The sequence below is a fragment of the Pelobates fuscus genome, chromosome 6 (assembly GCF_036172605.1).
Source record: "Pelobates fuscus isolate aPelFus1 chromosome 6, aPelFus1.pri, whole genome shotgun sequence".
NCBI classification, from domain to species: Eukaryota; Metazoa; Chordata; class Amphibia; order Anura; family Pelobatidae; genus Pelobates; species Pelobates fuscus.
The window spans coordinates 11,712-37,834 of record NC_086322.1 but is presented as its reverse complement, the minus strand read 5'-3'; the positions used below and the strand labels follow the sequence as shown (position 1 = coordinate 37,834).

Sequence of the window (26,123 nt, the reverse complement as noted above, 5' to 3'; positions counted from 1 at the left end):
CCTCTGTTACTGTGTCATTATACCCCACTCCCTCTAACATGTAAACTCACTGAGCAGGGCACTCAATCCCTCTGTTACTGTGTCACTATACCCACTCCCTCTAACATGTAAACTCACTGAGCAGGCCCTCAATCCCTCTGTTACTGTGTCACTATACCCCACTCCCTCTAGCATGTAAACTCATTGAGCAGGGCCTCAATCCCTCTGTTACTGTGTCACTATACCCCACTCCCTCTAACATGTAAACTCACTGAGAAGGGTCCTCAATCGTCACTATACCCACTCCCTCTAGCATGTAAACTCACTGAGCAGGCCCTCAATCCCTCTGTTACTGTGTCACTATACCCCACTCCCTCTAACATGTAAGCTCATTGAGCAGGCCCTCAATCCCTCTGTTACTGTGTCACTATACCCCACTCCCTCTAACATGTAAACTCACTAAACAGGCCCTCAATCCCTCTGTTACTGTGTCATTATACCCCACTCCCTCTAACATGTAAACTCACTGAGCAGGGCCTCAATCCCTCTGTTCCTGTGTGTCCAACTTGTCTGGTTACAACTACATGTCTGTTCGTCCACTCATTGTAAAGCGCTGCGGAATTTGATGGCGCTATATAAATATCATAATAATAATAATACCCTGCAGGATGTTGATGCACTAGAATCAGAGACACCTGATTAGTGAAGCTTTTTTCCCCAGGTGTAAAGAGGAGCTCACTGCTTCTGCTCGCCTGTGAATTAGCTGCAGCAAAAACTTTAAATATAAAAGGTTATTTTATGGGACACATTTTAGATCATTAAAACAGGAGAGCCCTTCAGCCAGCTGTTTGTATGATATGCAGCTAGAAACACAATGCACATCATGGGGAGTGTCAAATACTATGGGGAAATAGGTGCAGACAATGGAAATCATCTTTTATTTCAAAAAAAGTATTACATTAATAAAGCACTGCCCCATTTAAAACAACACAGCAGATCCCTAATTCAACAAAGCAATTGCTTCCGTTAATTAAGGCTGCATTCCTGCAAAGGAAATGGGATGTACACGGAGCCCAGTATTCCGGCCTTGCTGTGCAGAGATTCCACGTACACTGAGCCCACTATTCATGTGCGCGTCTGTGCAGAGTCCGCGTACACTGAGCCCAGTATTCTGGCCTTGTTGTGCTGAGAGTCCGTGTACACTGAGCCCAGTATTCATGTGTGTCTATGCAGAGTCCGTGTACACTGAGCCCACTATTAATGTGTCTGTGCAGAGACCCCATGTACACTGAGCCCAGTATTCATGTGTGTCTTTGCAGAGAATCCGTGTACACTGAGCCCAGTATTCATGTGTGTCTTTGCAGAGAATCCGTGTACACTGAGCCCAGTATTCATGTGCATCTGTGCAGAGTCCATGAACACTGAGCCCAATATTCATGTGTGTCTGTGCAGAGAGTCCATGTACACTGAGCCCAATATTCAGGCCTTGCTGTGCAGAGTCCATGTACACCGAGCCCAATATTCAGGCCTTGCTGTGCAGAGAGTCCATGTACACTGAGCCCAATATTCATGTGTGTCTGTGCAGAGAGTCCGTGTACACTGAGCCCAATATTCAGGCCTTGCTGTGCAGAGTCCGTGTACACTGAGCCCAATATTCAGGCCTTGCTGTGCAGAGTCCGTGTACACTGAGCCCAATATTCAGGCCTTGCTGTGCAGAGTCCATGTACACTGAGCCCAATATTCATGTGTCTGTGCAGACAGTCCGTGTACACCGTGTCCAGTATACGTGTGTCTTTGCAGAGTCTGTGTACACTGAGCCCAGCATTCATATGTGTGTATACACTAAGCCCATTATTAATGTGTCTGTGCAGAGAGTCCATAGACACGGAGCAGAATAAATTAGAGTAATTTGTAGGGAGTCCATGTGCAATGACTATAGAATAGCAGCCAATACGCACACTGCTTGTATCCACATAAGGTTTTTGGCTAGAGACCCAGAATTAGAGGATTAGGACATGTGTGCGGGAAATGTCATATGGATCATACTGCAAGCATTGGCTCAACGTATCAGTTTATGGACAACAAACATGTTTCAAATACAGAGAGTTTCTCCTTGCAGGATTCAACCATAGTGTTTACTCTGCACAGAGCAGTAAGAGTCTTCAATCATTCCTTTCAATCATGAAAAGGAGTCGATAACACCAACTGCGATCCCACACTTTCCCTCCCAATAACATCAAGGTCTCTCCTTGCTGCCGTGGCTTGTTAATGGCACCTTAGCACTGTGCTTCCTCTTCTTCTGTGCCGAGTGATCCAAACTTATCCAGGTATCTTCTGGTTAAGTGCATCATGTATGAAGAAAGGAGGAGAGGAGAGATGAATATGAAAAACATGTTATTCAAGAAGACAAAAAAAATAGTAACGTCATATACTGGCACATGGAAGAAGGCGGCCATATTTATAGTGACAATAAAGGGATATTTGAAGGGAGCGGTATAGAGCAATAATTACAGCAATGGCACAGGAAGAGGGATAAAGCAATAATTACAGCAATAGCACAGGAAGAGGGACAGAGTAATAATTACAGCAATGGTACAGGAAGAGGGATAGAGTAATAATTACAGCAATAGCACAGGAAGAGGGACAGAGTAATAATTACAGCAATGGTACAGGAAGAGGGATAGAGTAATAATTACAGCAATGGCACAGGTAGAGGGATAGAGTAATAATTACAGCAATGGTACAGGAAGAGGGATAGAGTAATAATTACAGCAATAGCACAGGAAGAGGGACAGAGTAATAATTACAGCAATGGCACAGGAAGAGGGATAGAGTAATAATTACAGCAATGGGACAGGAAGAGGGATAGAGTAATAATTACACCAATGGCACAGGAAGAGGGATAGAGTAATAATTACAGCAATGGTACAGTAAGAGGGATAGAGTAATAATTACAGCAATGGTACAGGTAGAGGGATAAAGCAATAATTACACCAATGGCACAGTAAGAGGGATAGAGTGATAATTACAGCAATGGCACAGTAAGAGGGATAGAGTAATAATTACAGCAATGGTACAGGAAGAGGGATAGAGTAATAATTACAGCAATAGCACAGGAAGAGGGACAGAGTAATAATTACAGCAATGGCACAGGAAGAGGGATAGAATATTAATTACAGCAATGGTACAGGAACAGGGATAGAGTAATAATTACAGCAATAGCACAGGAAGAGGGATAGAGTAATAATTACAGCAATGGTACAGTAAGAGGGATAGAGTAATAATTACAGCAATAGCACAGGAAGAGGGACAGAGTAATAATTACCGCAATGGGACAGGAAGAGGGATAGAGTAATAATTACAGCAATAGCACAGGAAGAGGGACAGAGTAATAATTACAGCAATGGCACAGGAAGAGGGATAGAGCAATAATTACAGCAATGGCACAGGAAGAGGGATAGAGTAATAATTACAGCAATGGGACAGGAAGAGGGATAGAGTAATAATTACACCAATGGCACAGGAAGAGGGATAGAGTAATAATTACAGCAATGGTACAGTAAGAGGGATAGAGTAATAATTACAGCAATGGTACAGGTAGAGGGATAAAGCAATAATTACACCAATGGCACAGTAAGAGGGATAGAGTGATAATTACAGCAATTGCACAGTAAGAGGGATAGAGTAATAATTACAGCAATGGTACAGGAAGAGGGATAGAGCAATAATTACAGCAAAGAGAAGTGCTATCTACATAGATTGTCTACTCGTCTAGACATCTACCGCAGCTTCTTTCACTTACCTCCGTGCACACTCATATAACGCTTCCTTCCGTTCCTGCAATGACAGATGTCTGTCTTGAGGCCGGCGACCAAAACCCTTATAAACAGACTGAAAGAGCAAAAATGTGTTTATTTCCTCTCCCAAGATAAGACATTTTGTAACATTAGACTTAATTTTTCATTATGATTTAATTCAAACTCAAAGTCTGGTACGGGCCACATAAACCAGGTTTAAGGTTTATGTGGGCTGCAAAAAAAAAAAATGTCCAGTATTAAAAAAAAAAAAAAAAAAAAACAGCACCCCCTTCTACTAAATCTCCCCCCCCCCCCCCCCACACTACCACCCTGTGCCAAATCTGATCCTCCTGCTGACACACACAGACTCACCGACAGACAGACACACACACACTAATGTATTTACTTTATTGCTCCCTACACCTTTTGGAGCCGATGTGAGGCATCTCCCTGGGGTCCTTCTATTTGCTCCCTCGCGCGGTTTAGGGTTGCCGGGTGCCAGAATATGACTTCATATTCCGGCAGCTGGCTTCACTACAGACGGCGCGAGAGAGCAGGAGCACTGAGCTCCCTCGCTGGCCTTCCTCCCCTGCCTGGTAAGTGTTAGCAGAGTAGGCACCTGCAATGTGGGGAAAGCAAGTGCCTACTCTGCTATAACACTCAGCTTGCACTCGCGGCTCGCCGGGCTGCAAAGATGGTCCTTGTAAGCCGCATGCGGTCTGTGAGTTTGACATGCTTGCTTTATATGATATACTGTTAATATACCTCTCTATGTCCTCTTGGGATCTTCTCCATTGAACAAAACACAATACTCTAGGTGAGATCTTACCAGGATCTATAAAGTACTATCACAAATTCATGGAGGAGTGTAGAAGCTGGCCTCCTGCCCACCGACTATGGGCCATATACAAAGACTCTGTTCGGGAGTTAAATCTCCCCAACCGCCATTATCAGCTTGCCCTGGGTGACCCTGGTTTGGCACTTTCCCTTCACGCAAATGGAACCGAAAGCTGTCTCTCTTGCGGCCATGTCGCGTGAACCAAACCCACGAATAGTCCCAGCAGTACTTAGCTGCGACTGCTATGGAACTAATTTCGGCATGAGGACTTTGTGGGTTCATGGTCACCTCAGCGGGACTTAGCAGCGAATGTTATGGAACTGTTTTCGACATGAGGTGACCGTGCAGTTCCCGGACAACTTGGTTCGCGGTTTTGAACCACTTTGAAATCCACCAGGAGAGGGCTTTTTAGAGGGAAGGTGTCTGAGACTAAAGGGAACAAACGCTACCTAGGAGCCAGCCAGAGCAACCTGTATTGTGGCCGCAGGAGCTCCCGGAAGTTGACCAGCAAAAGCACCAAACGCCCTGGAATTGTTTTGGGCATAGGACCATGTGTGCAGTCGGTCAGAACTTCCACACGGTGGCGTTTCTCTACACTGCATGGATCTGAGCGCTATTTGGAGAACTTTGGTGCTCAGATCAGGACTATTCAACAATATATAATTTGTGGGGGTTCCTATTTGTTTTGTATGTATTTATGTATTTTAATACTTTATGTTTTTATGCCGAGTCACTCTGACACAGGAATTTGTGGACATTTTGTGGGAGTGTTCTGGGCGTGTTTTACTGCATCCTTGGTTTGTATAAAAGTGGGCCATTTGGCCATAATAAACACATTCGTTTCTACCCTTCATCAAGTCTAGACTGATGTTTGGGGAATTGGGAGCTATAATCACTGCTTCACTGCGTATTTGGGAGAACTACAGCGGATATACCCAGCCAGAGTATAGGGGATCCGTTACAACTACCTCTCTATGTCCTCCTGCTTTATAGAACTGAACACAATACTCTAGGTGGGATCTTTCTTTGTACAGTTGGGAGAGAATAAAGAGGTACCACAAGAATATTACCTTGGTGGGTCGATTAGACATAACAGAGGCCTCACTTCTTCCACACGATTCTTCTTCAGATACAAAAGGAACTCGTCCTTCTAAAAGATTTGTAATTGTGGTATCTACACATTTAGTGCGGGCTGATAGCAGAAGAGAAGGATTTCATCAAAAAAACAAAAAATTTACAATTCCTCCTGTTACTTCATAAAACCCTCCCTATAACTCCTCCCATTACGCCATATAACCCTCCCTATAACTCCTCCCATTACGCCATATAACCCTCCCTATAACTCCTCCCATTACGCCATATAACCCTCCCTATAACTCCTCCCATTACGCCATATAACCCTCCCTATAACTCCTCCCATTACGCCATATAACCCTCCCTATAACTCCTCCCATTACGCCATATAACCCTCCCTATAACTCCTCCCATTACTCCATATAACAATCCCTATAACTCCTCCCATTACTCCATATAACAATCCCTATAACTCCTCCCATTACTCCATATAACCCTCCCTATAACTCCTCCCATTACTCCATATAACCCTCCCTATAACTCCTCCCATTACTCCATATAACCCTCCCTATAACTCCTCCCATTACTCCATATAACCCTCCCTATAACTCCTCCCATTACGCCATATAACCCTCCTCATAACTCCTCCCATTACGCCATATAACCCTCCCTATAACCCCTCCTATTACTCCATATAACTCCTCCTATTACTTCATATAACCCCTCCTATTACTCCATATAACTCTCCCTATAACTCCTCCTATTACTCCATATAACCCTCCCTATAACTCCTCCTATTACTCCATATAACTCTCCCTATAACCCTCCATATAACTCCTTCCATTACGCCATATAACCCTCCCTATAACTCCTCCCACTACGTCATACAACTCCCTATAACTCCTCCCATTACTCCATATAACCCTCCCTATAACTCCTCCCATTACGCCATATAACCCTCCATATAACTCCTCCCATTACGCCATATAACCCTCCCTATAACTCCTCCCATTACTCCATATAACCCTCCCTATAACCCCTCCAATTACTCCATATAACCCTCCCTATAACCCCTCCAATTACTCCATATAACCCTCCCTATAACCCCTCCAATTACTCCATATAACCCTCCCTATAACTCCTCCCATTACTCCATACAACTCCTCCCATTTCTCCATACAACTCCTCCCATTACCCCATACAACTCCTCCCATTACCCCATACAACTCCTCCCATTACTCCATACAACTCCTCCCATTACTCCATACAACTCCTCCCATTACTCCATACAACTCCTCCCATTACTCCATATAACTCCCCCTATAACTCATATAACTCCCCCTATAACTCATATAACTCCCCCTATAACTCCTCCCATTACTCCATATAACCCTCTCTATAACTCCTCCCATTACTCCATATAACCCTCCCTATAACCCCTCCCATTACGTCATATAACCCTCCCTATAACTCCTCCCATTACGTCATATAACCCTCCCTATAACTCCTCCCATTACTCCATATAACCCTCCCTATAACTCCTCCCATTACTCCATATAACCCTCCCTATAACTCCTCCCATTACTCCATATAACCCTCCCTATAACTCCTCCCATTACTCCATATAACCCTCCCTATAACTCCTCCCATTACGCCATATAACCCTCCTCATAACTCCTCCCATTACGCCATATAACCCTCCCTATAACCCCTCCTATTACTCCATATAACTCCTCCTATTACTCCATATAACCCTCCCTATAACTCCTCCTATTACTCCATATAACTCTCCCTATAACCCTCCATATAACTCCTCCCATTACTCCATATAACCCTCCCTATAACCCCTCCAATTACTCCATATAACCCTCCCTATAACCCCTCCAATTACTCCATATAACCCTCCCTATAACTCCTCCCATTACGCCATATAACCCTCCCTATAACTCCTCCCATTACGCCATACAACTCCTCCCATTACTCCATACAACTCCTCCCATTACTCCATACAACTCCTCCCATTACTCCATACAACTCCTCCCATTACTCCATATAACTCCCCCTATAACTCCATATAACTCCCCCTATAACTCCATATAACTCCATATAACTCCCCCTATAACTCCTCCCATTACTCCATATAACCCTCTCTATAACTCCTCCCATTACTCCATATAACCCTCCCTATAACCCCTCCCATTACGTCATATAACCCTCCCTATAACTCCTCCCATTACGTCATATAACCCTCCCTATAACTCCTCCCATTACTCCATATAACCCTCCCTATAACTCCTCCCATTACTCCATATAACCCCTCCCATTACGTCATATAACCCGCTCTATAACTCCTCCCATTACTCCATATAACCCTCCTTACTCCATATAACCCTATTACTCCATATAACCCTATTACTCCATATAACCCTATTACTCCATATAACCCTCCTTATAACCCATCCTACTACTCCATAAAACCCTCCCTATAACTCCTCCTATTACTCCATGTATCCCTCCCTAGATCACCCAATATAACCCTCCCTATAACTCCTCCTGTTACACCATATAATCCATCCAACCCTATTACTCCATATAACCCTATTACTCCATATAACCCTCCTTATAACCCATCCTATTACTCCATATAACCCTCCCTACAACTCATCCTATTACTCCATATAACCCTCCCTATAACCCCTATTACTCCATATAAGTCTCCCTATAACCCCTACTATTACTCCATATAACCCCCCCTATTACTTCATATAACCCCCCATCACTTCATATAACCCCCCATCACTTCATATAACCCTCCCTATTACTTCATATAACCCTCCCTATAACCCCCCTATAAATCCTCCTATTACCCAATATAACTCTCCCTATATCCCCTCCTATTACTCCATGTATCCCTCCCTATAACTCCCACTGTTACTCCATGTATCCCTCCCTATAACTCCCACTGTTACTCCATGTATCCCTCCCTATAACTCCCACTGTTACTCCATGTATCCCTCCTTATAACTCCCACTGTTACTCCATGTATCCCTCCTTATAACTCCCCGTTACTCCATGTATCCCTCCCAATAACTCCCCGTTACTCCATGTATCCCTCCGTATAACTCCCCGTTACTCCATGTATCTCTCCGTATAACTCCCCGTTACCCCATGTATCCCTCCCTATGACTCCCCGTTACCCCATGTATCCCTCCCTATGACTCCCCGTTACCCCATGTATCCCTCCCTATAACTCCCCGTTACCCCATGTATCCCTCCCTATAACTCTCCCTATTAATCTGTACAACCCTCCCTATAACTCCTATTGCAAAATACTAACCTCAACTTCACTATAGCTCCTCAAATTTTTATTTTATGTTTTTAAATACCCTTGTATCCCTCACCCAGGTCTTTATGAATCACTGATAGCGGGACTTGGGGTAGGACTTCTTTGACCCGCTGTACCATGCGACTGTCTGCTGTGGAAGAGGAAACACTTGCAGCAGGAGTTGGAGATTCATGTCTTATCCTCTTTAAATGTTCTGCTCTGTCCACAGCAGTGTGACGAGTCCCGATGATCCCCATGGAAAGTGCCATTAGCTAGAAGGAAGAGTAGAATGTAGGTTGCTTATAGCCTCCTGTTAAACTAATACCATGTACTCCCAACACTAAGCAATGGCCTGCAAGATATTACACAGGACCATCACCAGCCAAACTTTCCATAATTCTACTAACCTTTTGTACTCGAGAAGAAAACTCTTCATCAGACTCTTTTGGATATCGGAAAACTGGCGGAAGCCATCTACAGAGGATGGTGCACGTGTTAATATTAAAAAAGATAAGATGAGTAAGTAATACTATTCAAACTTTGGGAAAAGTCGAGGAAAGGCCTGTTAACCCAGAGATGTAAAAAGACATGATATATGATATCAAAGCAGAATGTTTTAAAACAGCACCATGATGCTTTTAGAGAATGCATAATTGATTTAACTGGTTAGTAAAATAGGACCTTAGACATTTGGTATGAGTACAAATATTATAACAAAAATACACAGTGAAAAGACTACAAGAATTTAACGTGTTGCATTACTAAGACGTGTGTCCATGGCAAATGTTAATGTACGACTATGCATATGTGTACTAAAAATGGAGAGTTCTATTGTCAGCAAAGCAGAATAAGTCCAATGTTCCTCAGTTTCAATCTACTAATGAATGAGTATATATTGAATTTGTCTGTAACAACATAAACTACAACAATGGGAAACAATGAATTAGCACTGGGAAGGAATACACATTCCCGTCAAATACTTCCAATGAAGAACCAACAAATTAAACAGGAAGCACACAGGATGAATTATTAAACATACAAGAAAGGCTGTTAAAAATGTTACTATATACATAAAAAGACATATTGCAAGCACTCTTCCTATATACAAATTTACTACACTTTTAGAGAGGGAAGAAGAGAGATTTGAGGATATGCAGACCTGTCCGATACCGAGCACTGAGACCAGTCAGTATATTACGGAGAGACTGGGAGAGTTCTGACATCACATGGTCACTAACAGGGATACACAGACCTGTCTGATACCGAGCACTGAGACCAGTCAGTATATTACAGAGAGACTGGGAGAGTTCTGACATCACATGGTCACTAATAAGGATACACAGACCTGTCTGATACCGAGCACTGAGACCAGTCAGTATATTACAGAGAGACTGGGAGAGTTCTGCCATCACATGGTCACTAACAGGGATATACAGACCTGTCTGATACCGAGCACTGAGACCAGTCAGTATATTACAGAGAGACTGGGAGAGTTCTGACATCACATGGTCACTAATAAGGATACACAGACCTGTCTGATAACGAGCACTGAGACCAGTCAGTATATTACAGAGAGACTGGGAGAGTTCTGACATCACATGGTCACTAACAATGATACCAATTACAAAGACCAGTTAAGATATAAGAAATGATGTAATTTTAGTTCTTACTATAAGAGGTAAGTCATTTCTTCTGCAGTAAGTCTGTGTACTTTCAGTGGAAGGAGGTGCTGGCAGTGTTAGATACACCCCTGAGTGAAATCCCCTATCAGCCCCATAGTGACAGATTGTTAGTACCTTACTTGATAAATGGTGAATGGGATAAACAGCATCCAAAAAAGTTCCATGACCCAAGGGCAACCTGTAACCATCTGTAAGAGAAATGAATAATGGATAGGGAGAAATGGCCAGAGAAACAATTAGCCAGTTATACATAAATGTAGATGGACAGTCACAGAAGGATGCAGAGACAGACCCCAATCAGAACCGCTTCTAGAACCAACCTAATGTGATCATCTAGCCAGGGATTTATGGACTTCACTGTGATTTGAGCAAATCAAAATGCAGTAAGTTTGAAAACATGATCACTGGCCAAAAAAACTCCAGAAAGAGTATCTCCCAAAAACGGAATACATTCACTTATAAATATAGAAAAATGATACAATACTTAGATTTTTCAAATTTGAAAAGTTGTGTAAAAAAGGTGAAAACTTCCCCAGAGACACCCCCTCATGGCCTCTCAACAACAACGTACCCAAAAGGAATTGGGATACAAAGACTAGAAGAACAGTAGTAGGTGCTGAAGAAATACTATGCTATTTTATTTGGACTTTGCTCTGTGGAACAACCCGTATCCCCATATTATTTGTATACAAAAATAAATAAATGGCAAGTCCTTGTCTTCTACACAAGCTCTCGTGGAGACAGCCATATACATGTCAACTTCTTTTATATAACCTAAACGAAAAGGGACACTTTGGACACCAACACAATGGAAATGAATTTGTCAGGTTTTGGCTTTATTATATTAAGGTTGTTTTTTCTCATCATTCAAATCACTTTAGTTGCTGGAAAAATATCTTGCTTCTTGCTGAAGCATAAAGCTGCACCTTAGTCACGCCTCGCATTTTCACGAAACTCGCCCAATGGGATAGGAGTGCCAGTAGAACTGTTCCTTAGCTTCACTCCACCATCGGTACAGTACTAGAGGGTGAGATAACAGGAGACAGTAATTGGCTGAGGAGTGGAGTCCTGTCAGCAGCTCAGCTCACACTAATCTCTCATTGGTTGAGCAGTGTTGGTACTCAGTACTTCTACGGAAGGGCTTTGTAAAAAGAGATGCACGGCTACAGGGTTGGGGTTATGCTGAAAACAAGAGACTTAAATATGCAATTTAACACGTGTTGGTGTCTAAAGTGTCCTTTTTTGAAGCATTACGGTTTCTTTAAAATACATACACAATAACCCATTTCCACATGCATGAAGCATCCTGTGTTTACCTATTTACATACAGAAACAACAACAAGTTTAATTTCCTCTGCAAGGGACTCACCGGTGAGATGAGAGGGCGCTGGACGTGGAGAGCGAGTGGCTGAACGGAGTCTGATAGAGAAAACGCCCATGAGCTATAAAAAATAAACAAAACCAAAATGACTCATTTCGAATAGGAAGAACAATAGACAGAGGGGCAGAGTGTGTGATTGAATGAGCAGACAAAGTGCGATGGGAAGAGGGGAAGAAAGTGTGTGATTGGATGAGTGAGTGAGTGGAAGAGCAATAAGTTCATTGCAATAAGTTATTGCAATAAGAACACTGAGAAAGTGACTGCAAGCTGGCATATTCATCTTCACCTTCAAATTTGTATTCGTGACAGAAAATAGAGTTTCTACCTCTCACTGCAGCCCTTCAGTGCCCTTTCCTATGTGTTACTATAATGCCAGAGGGGTCCGGCATTCTCCTGGCTTTATAACTTATAGTTGAGGCTGCAGAGGATGGGCTCCGTGTACATTCAGTTATATTGACCCACATTTCACCAACTGACACACCAGCTGTACAAATAAGGACCACCACTGGACAGGTCACTACTAAGAAGGTGCTTCAAATAACACTCTTTTGCCATCTCAAGACTCCATCCTCGCATACTTATCTTCGCTACATATGGGATAATTTCAGCATAGGTAACTTTGCTTTCCTACTCTGATTTTCACTCATCCACCCTCAGATGGACAGAATCACTCTTTACAAGGTTTATAGGGAGACAACACAGATATTTGCTATCTTGCAGGCTTTTAAATTCCTCACTTCCCACACATAAATAGAGCAAGCACTCTGTCCAGTCTCCTAGTATAAAATCTTAAGGGACCCAGGTGTGAAGGATTCTCCTATATTCATTTGGCTGTTTTCCCTCCCTGCTATTTAAGTGCCTTGAAAGCATTCGTTTTATTTGTTCATTCGGTTAATCATTTGTTTTACCGGACAGAGACCACCCTGGATAGCAATTAGAGCAAGGAACACTATGTAACCACACGAAACCGCAAAGTAATTGAAGGCTCCTAGGTTATGTAGCGGTTACCCCGTGTAGCAGAGGGGTTTCAACCGCTGGAGGGTGTCCTTTTCCCGATCAGTGAGGAGGATTCTCAGCATCCAGTGTACCAAGTGAAGAAGCTCTTACAAGAGCTAGTGTGAATAGCTGTATAGCGGTTACCCCCAATAAGAGACAGGACTCTAGATTGAGGGTGAAGTAGAACTGATGTTTAATGATACACATTCTGCTTTTATGCAGTGCTCCCCTGCAAGTAGTTTCTTACTGTATCTACTCAATTATCTCCAAGCTAAAACGTATACTTTTTTAGAACTTTCTTATTTTTCCCATCACACAGGAATAAAACTTATATTTTTAGGAACAACACAACTTGGGGACAAACATATTCAAAATTCGTACAAATCGGTTCAGTGGTTCCAGAGATATTGAAAAGTCCCTTTGGACCGACCGCACGCCTGTTTGCATGCCCAAAACAGTTCAACAGATTCAGGCTGTGTGGTCGGTCTATTTCTGCCTTGAAAAATAACAAAGTCCCATCCGAAGGCGGCGTTTGAATAGTCGAACGCACTTCGACTTCTGTCGAAGTAAAATGGGGTTAAACTTCCGCGGTGGTCGTTAGTTGAGTGGCAGTCTATTTCACATGAAAGAGATTACAAAGTCCCATTCGAACGTGTGTTCGAATCTTCGAATGGGACTTAGTCTCCAGCCGCAGTGTCGAAGAGTAGGGGAAGGTACAGGTCAGCGGTGTTCGTTCAAATGTGTGGCTGATTTCCGTTCCAGGGATTTGACGGCACACATCGCTGACCACGTTCGACTGCATTAAAATGGCCGCCGCGTGTTCGATTGTCTAATGGCGGCCACTTTGACTACTTCGGCTGTATCCGAAGTGCCATATCAAACGTACCCATTCTCTGCACAACACAGTTAAAGGGCCAGAAACTGTTTTTGTCCTTAGGTGCAGGGCAATGTGGATGATGGCAGGAAAACAAAAGGTAGAGGTTCCCAGGCAACATGGTAGGAGGCTGGTACAACATATATTACAGATCCAATGCAAAACAGGGGGATCTGTTACAGGTTAAACTCCCGAACACGGTCAGTGGGACTTGGTTGTCGAGTGCCTCGGACGGTTTTCGGCATCGCACTCGCACTAACACCCGGTCCCCATGGAAGTCCTGTCTGACCTATTTACACTTACAATATACGAACGGCGTTCGGGAGTTTCAAACAAGCAACCGAACGAGGGACCGGCTCTTACTACCAATTCCGTGGAACTCTGGATCGGATACCACCACATGGCGAGCCGGTCAAACTTCCATACGATGCAACAAAAAGTACCGAACCGATTTTTGTGCAAATTGAATATGTTGCTCACAGTATCCTCTGCTACCCAGTGATGTGCTTTTTATATTGTAATGACGTGCATAAAGTATAGTTTTAAAAATTGTGAAAAATAGTAATTTTTTTCTGGCCAGCAGATAATTGAGTTTAGTATGTTGCTGAAACTCAATTATCTAGCCTGGCCCAGAGGAGGAGCTTGTACTGTATAAATTGAAATCAGTCTTGTTCCAGCATTAAAAGGGACACTATAGTCACCAGTGCAACTACATGTATTCCTGACCCTGTAGTGTTAACACGACCATGTAGCCCCCTGGGCCCCTCATGCCTCCATAAATATAGTAAAAATCTTACTGTATTCAAGCCAGAAGCTGTAAATCTGCATGCTGTTAGACTCAGGAAAAAGAAGCAGTCTGCTGACATGTGATAGCCTGATCCAATCACAAGGAGGCAGATCAGGGGCAGAGCCAGCATGATTCAAACACAGCCCTGGCCAATCAGCATCTCCTCAGAGAGATGAATTGAATCAATGAATCTCTATGAGGAAAGTTCAGTGTCTGCATGCAGTGGGAGGAGATACTGAATCACAGGATGCTCGTGCACAGCAGATCTGAGTGGATGGAGGCATATTATGCCTTCATCAACTCAGAAGTCCCTCTGGTTCACTCTGAGTGACTGCAACTGGAGGTGTTCCTAGCTTTCAATGTAAACACTGTATTTTCTCAGAAAATACGGTGTTTACATGAGAAAGGCTGCAGGGAGCTATAGTTCTCACCTGAACAACCTCATTAAGCTGAAGTTGTTCAGGTGACTATAGTGTCCCTTTAACACGTTAAGGACCAAACTTCTGGAATAAAAGGGAATCATGACATGTCACACATGTCATGTGTCCTTAAGGAGTTAAGCTTTGGCTCATGTGTGGATTATTTGGCGATCCCAGCGTTATTTTACCCTGTGGATTATAGGCATTACTTTATTGTTGGGAAAAAGGGAATACTTGACAGGGATACTGATTACTACCGTCACACCAGGTAAATCATTTTGCATCCGGTCTTTAGAAGACCATACCTATAGTATGTCTAATTAGAACATGTACAGCAATGTAGCAGTCTGTGGCATAAGTGCCTGTATTGTAATTAATTGCTTCTTCATTGGGGGTAAAATAAAAAACAGTTTGTAAAAGCAGCAGATCTCTTGTCTGCAGCCTTTACAAGCCCTTCCCTGTTAACCCCGCCTAGACTTTCTGTGGCTGTCCAATCACAGACTAACCAATGCAGCTCAATGAGAAGTCTTTGCAAGGCAGGTACTCTGGGCAATTGCTGCCTCTGAGATTGCCTCCCCTGAGCCAACCAAACCAGGAAGTAACAAGACCGGTTGTCTGATTGACAGCCAGGGGGTGTAACTAGGTTAAAGGGACACTATAGTCACCTGAACAACTTTAGCTTAATGAAGCAGTTTTGGTGTATAGAACATGCCCCTGCAGCCTCACTGCTCAATCCTCTGCCATTTAGGAGTTAAATCCCTTTGTTTATGAACCCTAGTCACACCTCCCTGCAAGTGACTTGCACAGCCTTCCATAAACACTTCCTGTAAAGAGAGCCCTATTTAGGCTTTCTTTATTGCAAGTTCTGTTTAATTAAGATTTTCTTATCCCCTGCTATGTTAATAGCTTGCTAGACCCTGCAAGAGCCTCCTGTATGTGATTAAAGTTTAATTTAGAGATTGAGATATAATTATTTAAGGTAAATTACATCTGTTTGAAAGTGAAACCAGTTTTTTTTCATGCAGGCTCTGTCAATCATAGCCAGGGGAGGTGTGGCTAGGGCTGCATAAACAGAAACAAAGTGATTTAACTCCTAAATGACAGTGAATTGAGCAGTGAAATTGCAGGGGAATGATCTATACACTAAAACTGTTTTATTTAGCTAAAGTAATTTAGGTGACTATAGTGTTCCTTTAATTTATATTAGTAACAATTTCTATTGAAATCTACACTTTTTTTTCATTTTAACTGCTAGTATGACTATCAGATGAAACATTTGTTTCAAGTATCAGCATGTATTTTGGTTGATGAGCGATGTGGTATTGGACTAATGTGACAGGACTTTTCTATTGATGTTTATTAATGTATAATTTTGTTTTGAACAGTTTTGGAAATTTCAAAAACAATAAAAATTGTTAAACTATAAAAAAAATAAAATTAAAAATAAAAATGAATCCCCCCCCCCCCTGCTTGGCAATGGCGCCTCATCCGTACATGGGCCGCATAATGCGGCTGACTTCGCTGCTTTATCAATGTATTTACACTACATGCTCTGTACCCATGGTTGGGCATATATGTATATTACTGTTTTGCGCTTACTCCTGCTGGGGTTCATATTTTCAATTTCATATAATATTTGCTGTGTGATCCCTATACATGTTGCTCTGCTATAGACGCTACGGGGTTGCAGACGGGTGGGGGGGATCTCCCTTGAGGGGATAATTTCAGACTCTAGCACCGGGGCTCGCCCTCAAGGTTTGACCCGCTCTGCCTTAGCTCAAGTCCTGGGCGGGCGGAGGGTTGACACGGCTTCCTGGGCCCCACTGACGGGAAGTAGAACGGTGACGGAACAGGGGTACCCAATAGTAGACTTCCCGGTTCTTTTATAGACTTCTAACCGGAGGGGGCCCTACCCAGGTCTATATAGGTCTTAGCGGGCGCGATGGAGTGGGAGCTCAGGGATCCTTGCTCCCTTATCGCATTGATCGTGGTGGGAGATGAGGGAACACGCTACCCACAAAACACTGGCTACTGGTGAGACCAGTGTTTCTCTGCATCCGAATGGGTTTGGATGCCTTGGTTCTTCTTTCCCTTTCCTTTTTCTCTTTCTTTGTGCTCTCTCCAAGAGGTGCGGGGCTAGGGGGCGTGGGGGGATCTCGGTGGGGTCGCGGGATACGGAGGGGGGCGGGGACCCTAATGTCCTGGTGTCCAGAAGCAGGGATGACCGTGACACATGATGACACTTAAACTCACTACTTTGAACGTCAAGGGTCTCAACGCTCCTAGGAAGCGTCGCTTATTGTTCAAGGAACTCAGAGGCTACATACAGATCTAGCATTTATACAGGAAACACACCTCCCTAAGCAGGCCAAGTTTGGTCTGAAGGACCATGTCTTCAAAAGGTTCCTATGAAGCCAGGTCGTTTCGCAAACGCAATGGTGTGGCCATTCTTGTCAAAACCAGCTGCCCCTTTAGGAAAACGGCCTAAGAGGCAGACCCGGAGGGTCGGTATATTATAGTCTCGGGCATCTTGCATTCGCATACGATTCATCTCATCAATGTGTATGCCCCAAACCAGCCGGACCCGGCCTACTGGCAGAATATCCAGGAGAAAATAGCGGCATTGCCCCACGGTATGGTCTATGTTGGAGGGGATTTCAATGCCACTCCGAACCCGGCCGTAGACAGGAGCACGCGGGACGGTACCCCGAGGTCCCAAGGCCGAGGGGGCCAAGACCGACTCCTCAACCGGTTTTGACGGACTCAGGTCTGGTGGATGTCTGGCACGCCGCATGGAACGTATTCAAGGATCGATTTCTTCTTAGCCAATGCAGTGGGGATGCCCAGGATAGTCGACTCAAGAATCGGTAACATCTCATGGTCGGACCACGCCGACGTGACCATTACTTTGGGCAGCCTCTGCGTGGCCTCTCCATGGAATTGGAGGTTAAACGCGTCCTTATTACAAGACCCCGCCTTGAGGGAACAGATCCGACTGGAAATTCTTGAATATTTTGACACAAACGATACCCCAGACGTTCATGTGAGCACGATCTGGGCAGCCCACAAAGCTGTCATCAGGGGTTCTCTCATAAAGCTGGCTACCAGACGAAAGAAACTGAAACATGCTAGATTGGAAACTTTGCTGGAACGGCTGCGGACCCTTGAACTGAAACACCAAACAGCCCCTGATACGCTGACCTATGAACGATTGGAGGTGGTTAGGAGGGATATCCGGACTTTGTTATTAGACGATGCGGCGCGCTCCATGGTATGGTCGAGGCGGTCTTATTACGAAAAATCCAATAAAATGGATTCGCTCCTTGCCGGGACTCTGCGTCCCGGACAGGAACGTTCCCATATAACAGCCATAAGACACCCAGATGGTACGACCAAAACGAGGCCTGATGAGATTGCTCGGGTGTTTGAAAACTTCTATAAGCAATTATACCATACTCCAGATCAGCAGACAAGTGATGAAAATGAGGAAAGGACCATACTCGAATACCTCAATAAACTTGGGATGACTAAACTCAAGAGGGAGGCAGTGAGTATTCTTGCTGCTGATATCTCCGAGGAGGAAGTATATAAAGCCATTTCCACCTTGAAAGGCAATAAGGCCCCGGGACCTGATGGTTTCGATGGCTCCTATTACAAAATATTTAAGGAAGAACTAGCGCCTCCACTGACCAGGCTCTTTGCCGATCTCAGGCAGGGAGGCCAGCTGGATCCGACCATGGCCCTCGCAACAATCGTATTAATACCCAAACCAGATAAGGACCCACTCGTACCGGAAAACTACAGGCCTATCTCGCTGATCAACCATGATCTTACGATCTTAGCGAAAATACAAGCAGACAGACTGAATCCGTTGCTCACCTCTCTGGTCCACGCCGACCAAGTGGGCTTCATCCCGGACAGACAGCTGTTTGAGAACACTCGGAGGAACATCGACCTGATCTGGCAGCAAGTGACCTCAAAAATACCGACGCTGGTGGTCGCTATTGACGCAGAAAAGGCTTTTGATAGGGTGCGGTGGCAATTTCTGTTCACAGTGTTGAAACACCTGGGGTTCCCGGATGAATTCATAACAACCACGAGGGCCATGTACCACAACGTACGGGCACAAGTGCGGATCACAGGAGCCCCTATGACGCCATTTCGGCTGTTTAATGGTACCCGACAGGGTTGCCCACTCTCCCCCCTCCTATTTGTGTTGGCGCTGGAACCTCTGCTCGAAGCTATAAGGCACCACCCAAACATACGGGGAGTGCGGGTGGGAGATAGTGATTTCACCGTCTCGGCGTACGCCGATGACATCCTCCTTACCATCACCAACCCCTTGGATTCAATGGCTGCTCTACAAGAAGTCATCAGCGAGTATGGCGCGACGTCGGGTTACAAGGCTAACATGGACAAGACCAGTGCAATGCCGATTCACTTGCCAGATACCGCCATTCGCCGCATCCGGGAGACCTACGGCCTTAAAGTGGTAAGAGACGCTTTGAAGTACCTAGGTATACAACTTACGGCTGACCCTCTACGCCTCTACCCAGCTAATTATGACCCCATGCTTCGAACATTGACCGGAGACTTAGAGAGGTGGACGGACAAGCCTATTTCCTGGATCGGACGGATTAACTCTGTTAAAATGAATGTCCTCCCACATATCCTGTTTTTATTCCAAGCCTTGCCGATCCGAGTTACAAAAACCCAATTGATTCCGTTACAAAGATCAATCGGTGTGTTCATATGGCAGAACAGGAGACATAGGATATCTAGCCAGGTCCTCTACAGACGTAAGGATAGAGGGGGACTGGGCCTACCAAACCTCTATTTCTACTACTATCTTGCTGCCCAGTTCACACAGGTGCGATGTGGCACTCTTCGCCAGACGAGAGGAGATGGGTGGAAATAGAGTCCAAGATGATGGAGTGGGACGTCCCCCAGTTTACCATGTGGGTCCCGAAGGAACACAGGCCTCCGATGCGGGCACTTTGCCCGTCCATTCAAAATTCACTCCACATTTGGGACGGGAACAATCGCAAATACGGGCTGGCATCTTCCCCCTCCCCCTTAACCCTGATACTCCGGAATAGGGAATTCCCACCGGGTATGGCTCCTAGAGAATTTCGGAACCTGGAGGGAATAGGGTTACGGCGGATTCACCAACTCTACCTTAATGGGCAGATAGTCCTATTTGACGACCTTCAACGTGATTCCCACTTAACACCAACAGACTTTTTTGCTATCTTCAGATTCGGGATTTCGCTAGGAAACCCCACAGAAAGGGAGCTGCGCAAACAAGGATGATTTTCTATGAGAAACTATGCCGAGCGGGATCCGTCCCCAAGGGTATGATAACACTCTTGTACACCCACCTTAGCACGGAGAACAAAGAATGGGGCCGACTGGCCTACGCCGATCAGTGGGAAGCGGATCTGGGGGAAGTTTTGGAAGGAGTAGACTGGCAGGACATATGGGAAGCTAACAAGAATTCCTCCGTCTGCGTCACCCTCCAAGAACAAACATGGAAGACCATGTTCCGCTGGTATACCACTCCTGTCAAACTCTATAAGATGCACAAATTGGATACGGATGATTGCTGGAGGGGGATGTGGTAACCGGGGTACATATCTCCACATGTGGTGGGATTGCCCGAAACTACGTAGCTTCTGGAAGGCAGTTGAAGACCTATTGACACAGACCTTTAACAAGCCCCTACTATTAGATCCGTGGGTGTACTTATTGAACAGATCCCTTGACGGATGGACCAAAAGGGAGCAGACCTTGGTCCACAAACTAACCCTTGGGGCTAGACGCACTATTGCCACAGCTTGGCTCTCTCCTGAAGGTCCGGAGATTTCAGGAGTGATAACACAGATCCGAGACTGCCGATGGACGATCTGACTGCGCGAGTGAAAGGTACGACAGAGAAGTTCATAAAACTTTGGGAGCCCTGGGATAATAGTGTAGCAGGATCTGCGTAAATAGACCATACCCACCAGGAAGATGGGGTATAGGGGGCCCTTGAGTTTTTCCCGGTCCCGCGATAGCCCTGGCTGGTCGTCCCGCTCTCGCCGCGTCCCGGTTCCGACACCTCACCTCTTCCTCACTTCTCTCTCCCTGTACTTTCTACTCCTCTTTTTCTACGACCACCCTTGTTTCTCGGTTTCCGGGGGTAGGTCTTTCTTTTTATCGTAGGTTTTATTATCTTTAATTCCTCATTTTGCCTGTCTAACCAACATCTCCTCAGGAGCGATCAGAGCGATAGGGGAAGGGGGAGACCTGGTGTTCTCCGGATACCTTTTCCTGACAGGTCCCTTCTAGGACACATTGTACATGCCTGGGACTTACAACCTACCTTCAATTAGAGTCAGTTGACTGAGGTGACCTGTACGGGGATGCCTGGGGTGGTTCTACATTTGCTATGAGTTAGCTTCCTGTATCACCACCATTGGCTACCGCTAACCCGACACGTGACCCTAGGTTCCTGTTCCTCTTGTCGAATCGAACACGGAAGACGAAAACCAAAACGTATAACATAATACCAATCCCCCGATGGGGGGCAGGTGCCATGGAATCTAGGGATGGGCGTGCCTCGTAGACAGATGTCGATTAAGATAGTTTTCTTAGGATTGCTCTCTTACACTAAGGCTTCTGTGCAGGCCACACAGTCATACTGTTCTTGTTTTGACACACTAGGGCAACAGTGTGGAATTTAAATACTGATGCTGTATAAATAATACAAAACCCTCGATGGGGGGCAAGTTGTATAGAATTTCCAAGGTGGATTGTACTTATGTGCTGTTTTTGCATTATTACGATTACAAAACTGTTCGAGTGTATTTGGGCCTCTGCGCAAGCCTTTAAGTTGAATGATTCTTGCCTTAACTATCGTGTGAAAAAATAAAGAATTAAAAAAAAAAAAAAAAAAAGAATGAATGAATGAATGAAATCTGCACTTCAATGTTCTTCCATCAGCAAGCTAAATTGCTTTAGGGTCCGGAGTGTCCCTTTAAGCTGTGTCTTTTGTATGAGGAATAAATCTAGCACCTGCTTCTTTCTCTAAATGGTATGATCCAGCCAAGCACATAAGCCTACAGGCCCCTCAGTGGATGTCATATTGCTCAATGAGCATGTAAGCTCATTGAGCAGGGCCCTCAATCCCTCTGTTCCTGTGTGTCCAACTCGTCTGGTTACAAATACTTGTCTGTTAGTCCACCCATTGTACAGCGCTGCGTAAATTGTTGGCGCTTTATAAATAATAATAATTTACAGCTTGAGACATACAAGGTGAAGTATTGAAACTACATAACTTCTCTTCATGCCATGGGCTGAACACATTACCTATCTGACCAGTCAATACACTTCAGTCACAGATTTTTTCTCTGAACCACTATACCTGAAATTGAGCAGCCCTTTCTTCCCATTGGTGGTTTCTTCTTCAGGGAAAAGTAGTAGAGGGGGGCTCCCTGTTTGGGACAAATAGTGCTTTAATGACTCTTTGAGCTGAGCACGACTTCCAGGGGTTCCTAATTCTAGAAAACCACGGGCCCAGCACAGGAATCCAGGCGGGCAGGACACAGATGGCTACAAAGAAAGGAGGAAGAATCATATATCACGAAGATGAAAAGCTAGAAGGATTGGACCACTGGACATACAAACAAATAAGTGAGCAGATAAATTAAAAATGTAAAAACAAATGCAAAACAAAGTATTTAACAGTCTAATAAAAGGAACACCCTTCCTTCCTTCCTGACCCCTGTCAATCCACAAACAAGACTAAGCTGGAGGATATTTTACCCTCACAGAGCCCATCAACAGGACAGAGCTGGAGGACACCTCCACCTTACAGAGTCAACAACGTGACAGACTTGGAGGACATCCCCTTCACAGAGCCCAGCAACAACAAAGAGCCAGAAACATCCCCCTCAAAGAACACAGTAAACATGTACAAGTGCTAAGCATCCACTTACCGAAGCACATGAGGTGATCAGACTCACAACATTGTGGTCAAAATACGTTCTGTGATTGGAGATATATATTTTCACTGATTTATCTCTGACGTGAGGCTCGGACACACTTGTAAAAACTCCAAGTACTGAGGTCATAATGCGCATCAAAAATCTGCATGTAACACATAATTGAGTGAGCAACACTGCAGGAAAGCATGACTGTGTTAGTAATGTAGCAAGATTTAGCATTAAGACAAAGGGTTACAGAGTGTAAATGCAAAGAAGAAAAATAATCAACATAAAAAGTGTGATTCTCTTAATAAATAAAATCCACTACTATTTACTATACATTGTCTACAGATCACAACTTTGAACTTGAAAACACTGTTTAGTGAGCAGATATTACTTCCAAAATTATCTCACAATCACCTGCTCAAATGCAAATGAGCAGACAGAAAACACTTTTCAGATTTCATCCTGTGTGTAGTTATAAATAAATCTATGAGTTCTTACCTCCTAACGGAGTCAGGAAGAACACAGCTAACCAGGAATATATGGGCTCCAATGAAGATACGAAGGAGGAGAAGAAACAGACCGATGGGAGAGTAAAGGAGTAGCAACAGCAGGGAGATATGGTCATCAGGAAACCTGTGAAAGAGACAGCAGAATGAGAACTTGCTTTCTCTATGGGCTAACCAGAAGACTTACTTCACACAGCTAACCCAAACAACCTCTCTTCCATATATTCCTGTTAAAACTTTTTTTTCTTACAAACCCACTGTTGTTCAGTTCATTGGGTCATCTCATAGCTCCATCCTACATGATCGTTAACTGATTCACAATTAAATCTCATAATCCTTCCATCACATGACTTGACAAAAACCACTGCCATGGCATCACGCAAGCCACCCACAGGTCATCTAACATGCAAACGCAACATCCATACCCTTCTCCATAATGGGAGTGACCGCTCCAACCACATTTAAAATTATATTGGGGTGTTTTATTACTGGCTAACTACTGCAAATAACTGTCATTTGCCATCAGGCACACATATTTTTGGAATGGTAAATTAGTAGCTTCTATGCACTAATCACATGTATTGTAAAAACTACATATAAAATGTACATTTGTTTTACGCAGCTATCCTATTCCTTCATAGTTATACATGGATACCAGAGAAAGTTCCGATATTGGAAGAAAGAAGGATTTGGCAGAGTAAGTGGAAGACGGACCCACAGTCTCACTTAGGGAATATGTATAGGAAAACTGTAGGCACTGACACTCATTCATCTCACTGAGGGATCCCCCGTTTGACATATTCCTCTAAGCCCCCTGACCTCCTCCTGTCTCTCACTCCCACCCTGATGCCTACACTTTGCCAGATCTTACCGATGGTGCTCCATCATACTGTCCAAGGTGGGAGCCTCCATTATTCACTCACACCTCTGCTCCTCGTTGTAGTAAATCTGGTGTCTTTACTTGAAGTTGGATTGACTACTCCCAGGAAGACCCACTACAGGTTCTTCTTCCTTTGTGCTTTAACGTATTTCCGTTGAGGAAGCTCTGTTCTCTGATGTAGTTTTTAAGAGTGCTATGTTTATTCTCTGAATGGCTGAGTACACTGGAATTATCTGTCACCACTGCTGTCCCCTTTACCCGTTTTATTTATTGCCCTTGGATACCTCACTTTGTTTACTCATGTATGTGACTTACCCCACTATGCCTTACACTTTATTTCGGTATAACAGCATTGCATTTATTTCCACCCACTTACTATCCTATACCTCAATTATTACTGTTAACGGTGTTACTCCCAGTACTTCTCGTAGTCCTTACTAGCCGTTACTGTGTATTTCTTTTATGAGCCTCTTTTCCTTTACGTAGTACACCCAAAATGACTGATAATACCTTTTTATCTCTCACCTTTATTACCCCTGTGTCTGTATCTTACTAACCCCCTTGGTGTTTGTTAACTTGTACTTCTTCCTTTTCCTTACCCCTATTCTCTTCTTGTTAATTGTGGATGCCTCTTATCATGGGTCTCTCTCTCTCAACTTGTTACCCCGTGTTTCTCTCTCTCTCTCTTTCCTTTTTACTCCACGTATATCTCTCTCCTTAGTACCCAAGATCTCTATATAACTGGTGACTGTCTCTCTCTCTCTCCCGGCCTCTCTCCCTCTGTTACCCAGGATTTATCTCTCTGTTACCCCGAATTTGTCTCTCTTTAACCCTGGGTCTGCCTTTCTCTCTCTCTGTTACCCAGGGTCTGCCCCTCTCACCCCCGGTCTCTCTCTCTCTGTTGCCCCCGGGTCTCTCTCTCTCTCTCTGTTGCCCCCGGGTCTCTCTCTCTCTCTCTGTTGCCCCCGGGTCTCTCTCTCTCTCGCGCCCCGGGTCTCTCTCTCTCTCTCTCTCTCTCTCTCTCGCGCGCCCCGGGTCTCTCTCTCTCTCGCGCGCCCCGGGTCTCTCTCTCTCTCTCGCGCGCCCCGGGTCTCTCTCTCTCTCTCGCGCGCCCCGGGTCTCTCTCTCTCTCGCCCCGGGTCTCTCTCTCTCTCTCTCGCCCCGGGTCTCTCTCTCTCTCTCGCCACGGGTCGGTCTCTCTCTCTCTCGCTACGGGTCGGTCTCTCTCTCGCCACGGGTCGGTCTCTCTCTCTCTCGCCCCGGGTCGGTCTCTCTCTCTCTCGCCCCGGGTCGGTCTCTCTCTCTCTCTCGCCCCGGGTCTTTCTCTCTCTCCCTGTTTCCCCCGGGTCTCTCTCTCTCCCTGTTGCCCCCGGGTCTCTCTCTCTCCCTGTTGCCCCCGGGTCTCTCTCTCTCCCTGTTGCCCCCGGGTCTCTCTCTCTCCCTGTTGCCCCCGGGTCTCTCTCTCTCCCTGTTGCCCCCGGGTCTCTCTCTCTCCCTGTTGCCCCCGGGTCTCTCTCTCTCCCTGTTGCCCCCGGGTCTCTCTCTCTCTCGGTTAATCCCCCGGGTCTCTCTCTCTCGGTTAATCCCCCGGGTCTCTCTCTCTGTTGCCCCC

At 44.8% G+C, this 26,123-nt stretch overlaps 1 protein-coding gene across 1 annotated transcript; it reads right to left on the bottom strand.

The window, feature by feature from the left end:
* Nucleotides 1-894: 894 nt before the first annotated feature.
* AUP1 (AUP1 lipid droplet regulating VLDL assembly factor) lies at nt 895-25,423 on the bottom strand. Its single transcript, XM_063457480.1, has 11 exons — nt 24,503-25,423; nt 23,624-23,758; nt 23,132-23,282; nt 22,558-22,745; nt 12,065-12,137; nt 10,810-10,883; nt 9,421-9,487; nt 9,090-9,285; nt 5,685-5,806; nt 3,782-3,870; nt 895-2,313 (listed from the first exon to the last, which is right to left on the bottom strand). Exons 1-11 carry the CDS (start codon nt 24,541-24,543, stop codon nt 2,256-2,258), a joined length of 1,194 nt encoding a protein of 397 aa, XP_063313550.1. The 5' UTR covers nt 24,544-25,423; the 3' UTR covers nt 895-2,255.
* Between the last annotated feature and the right edge of the window lie 700 nt (nt 25,424-26,123).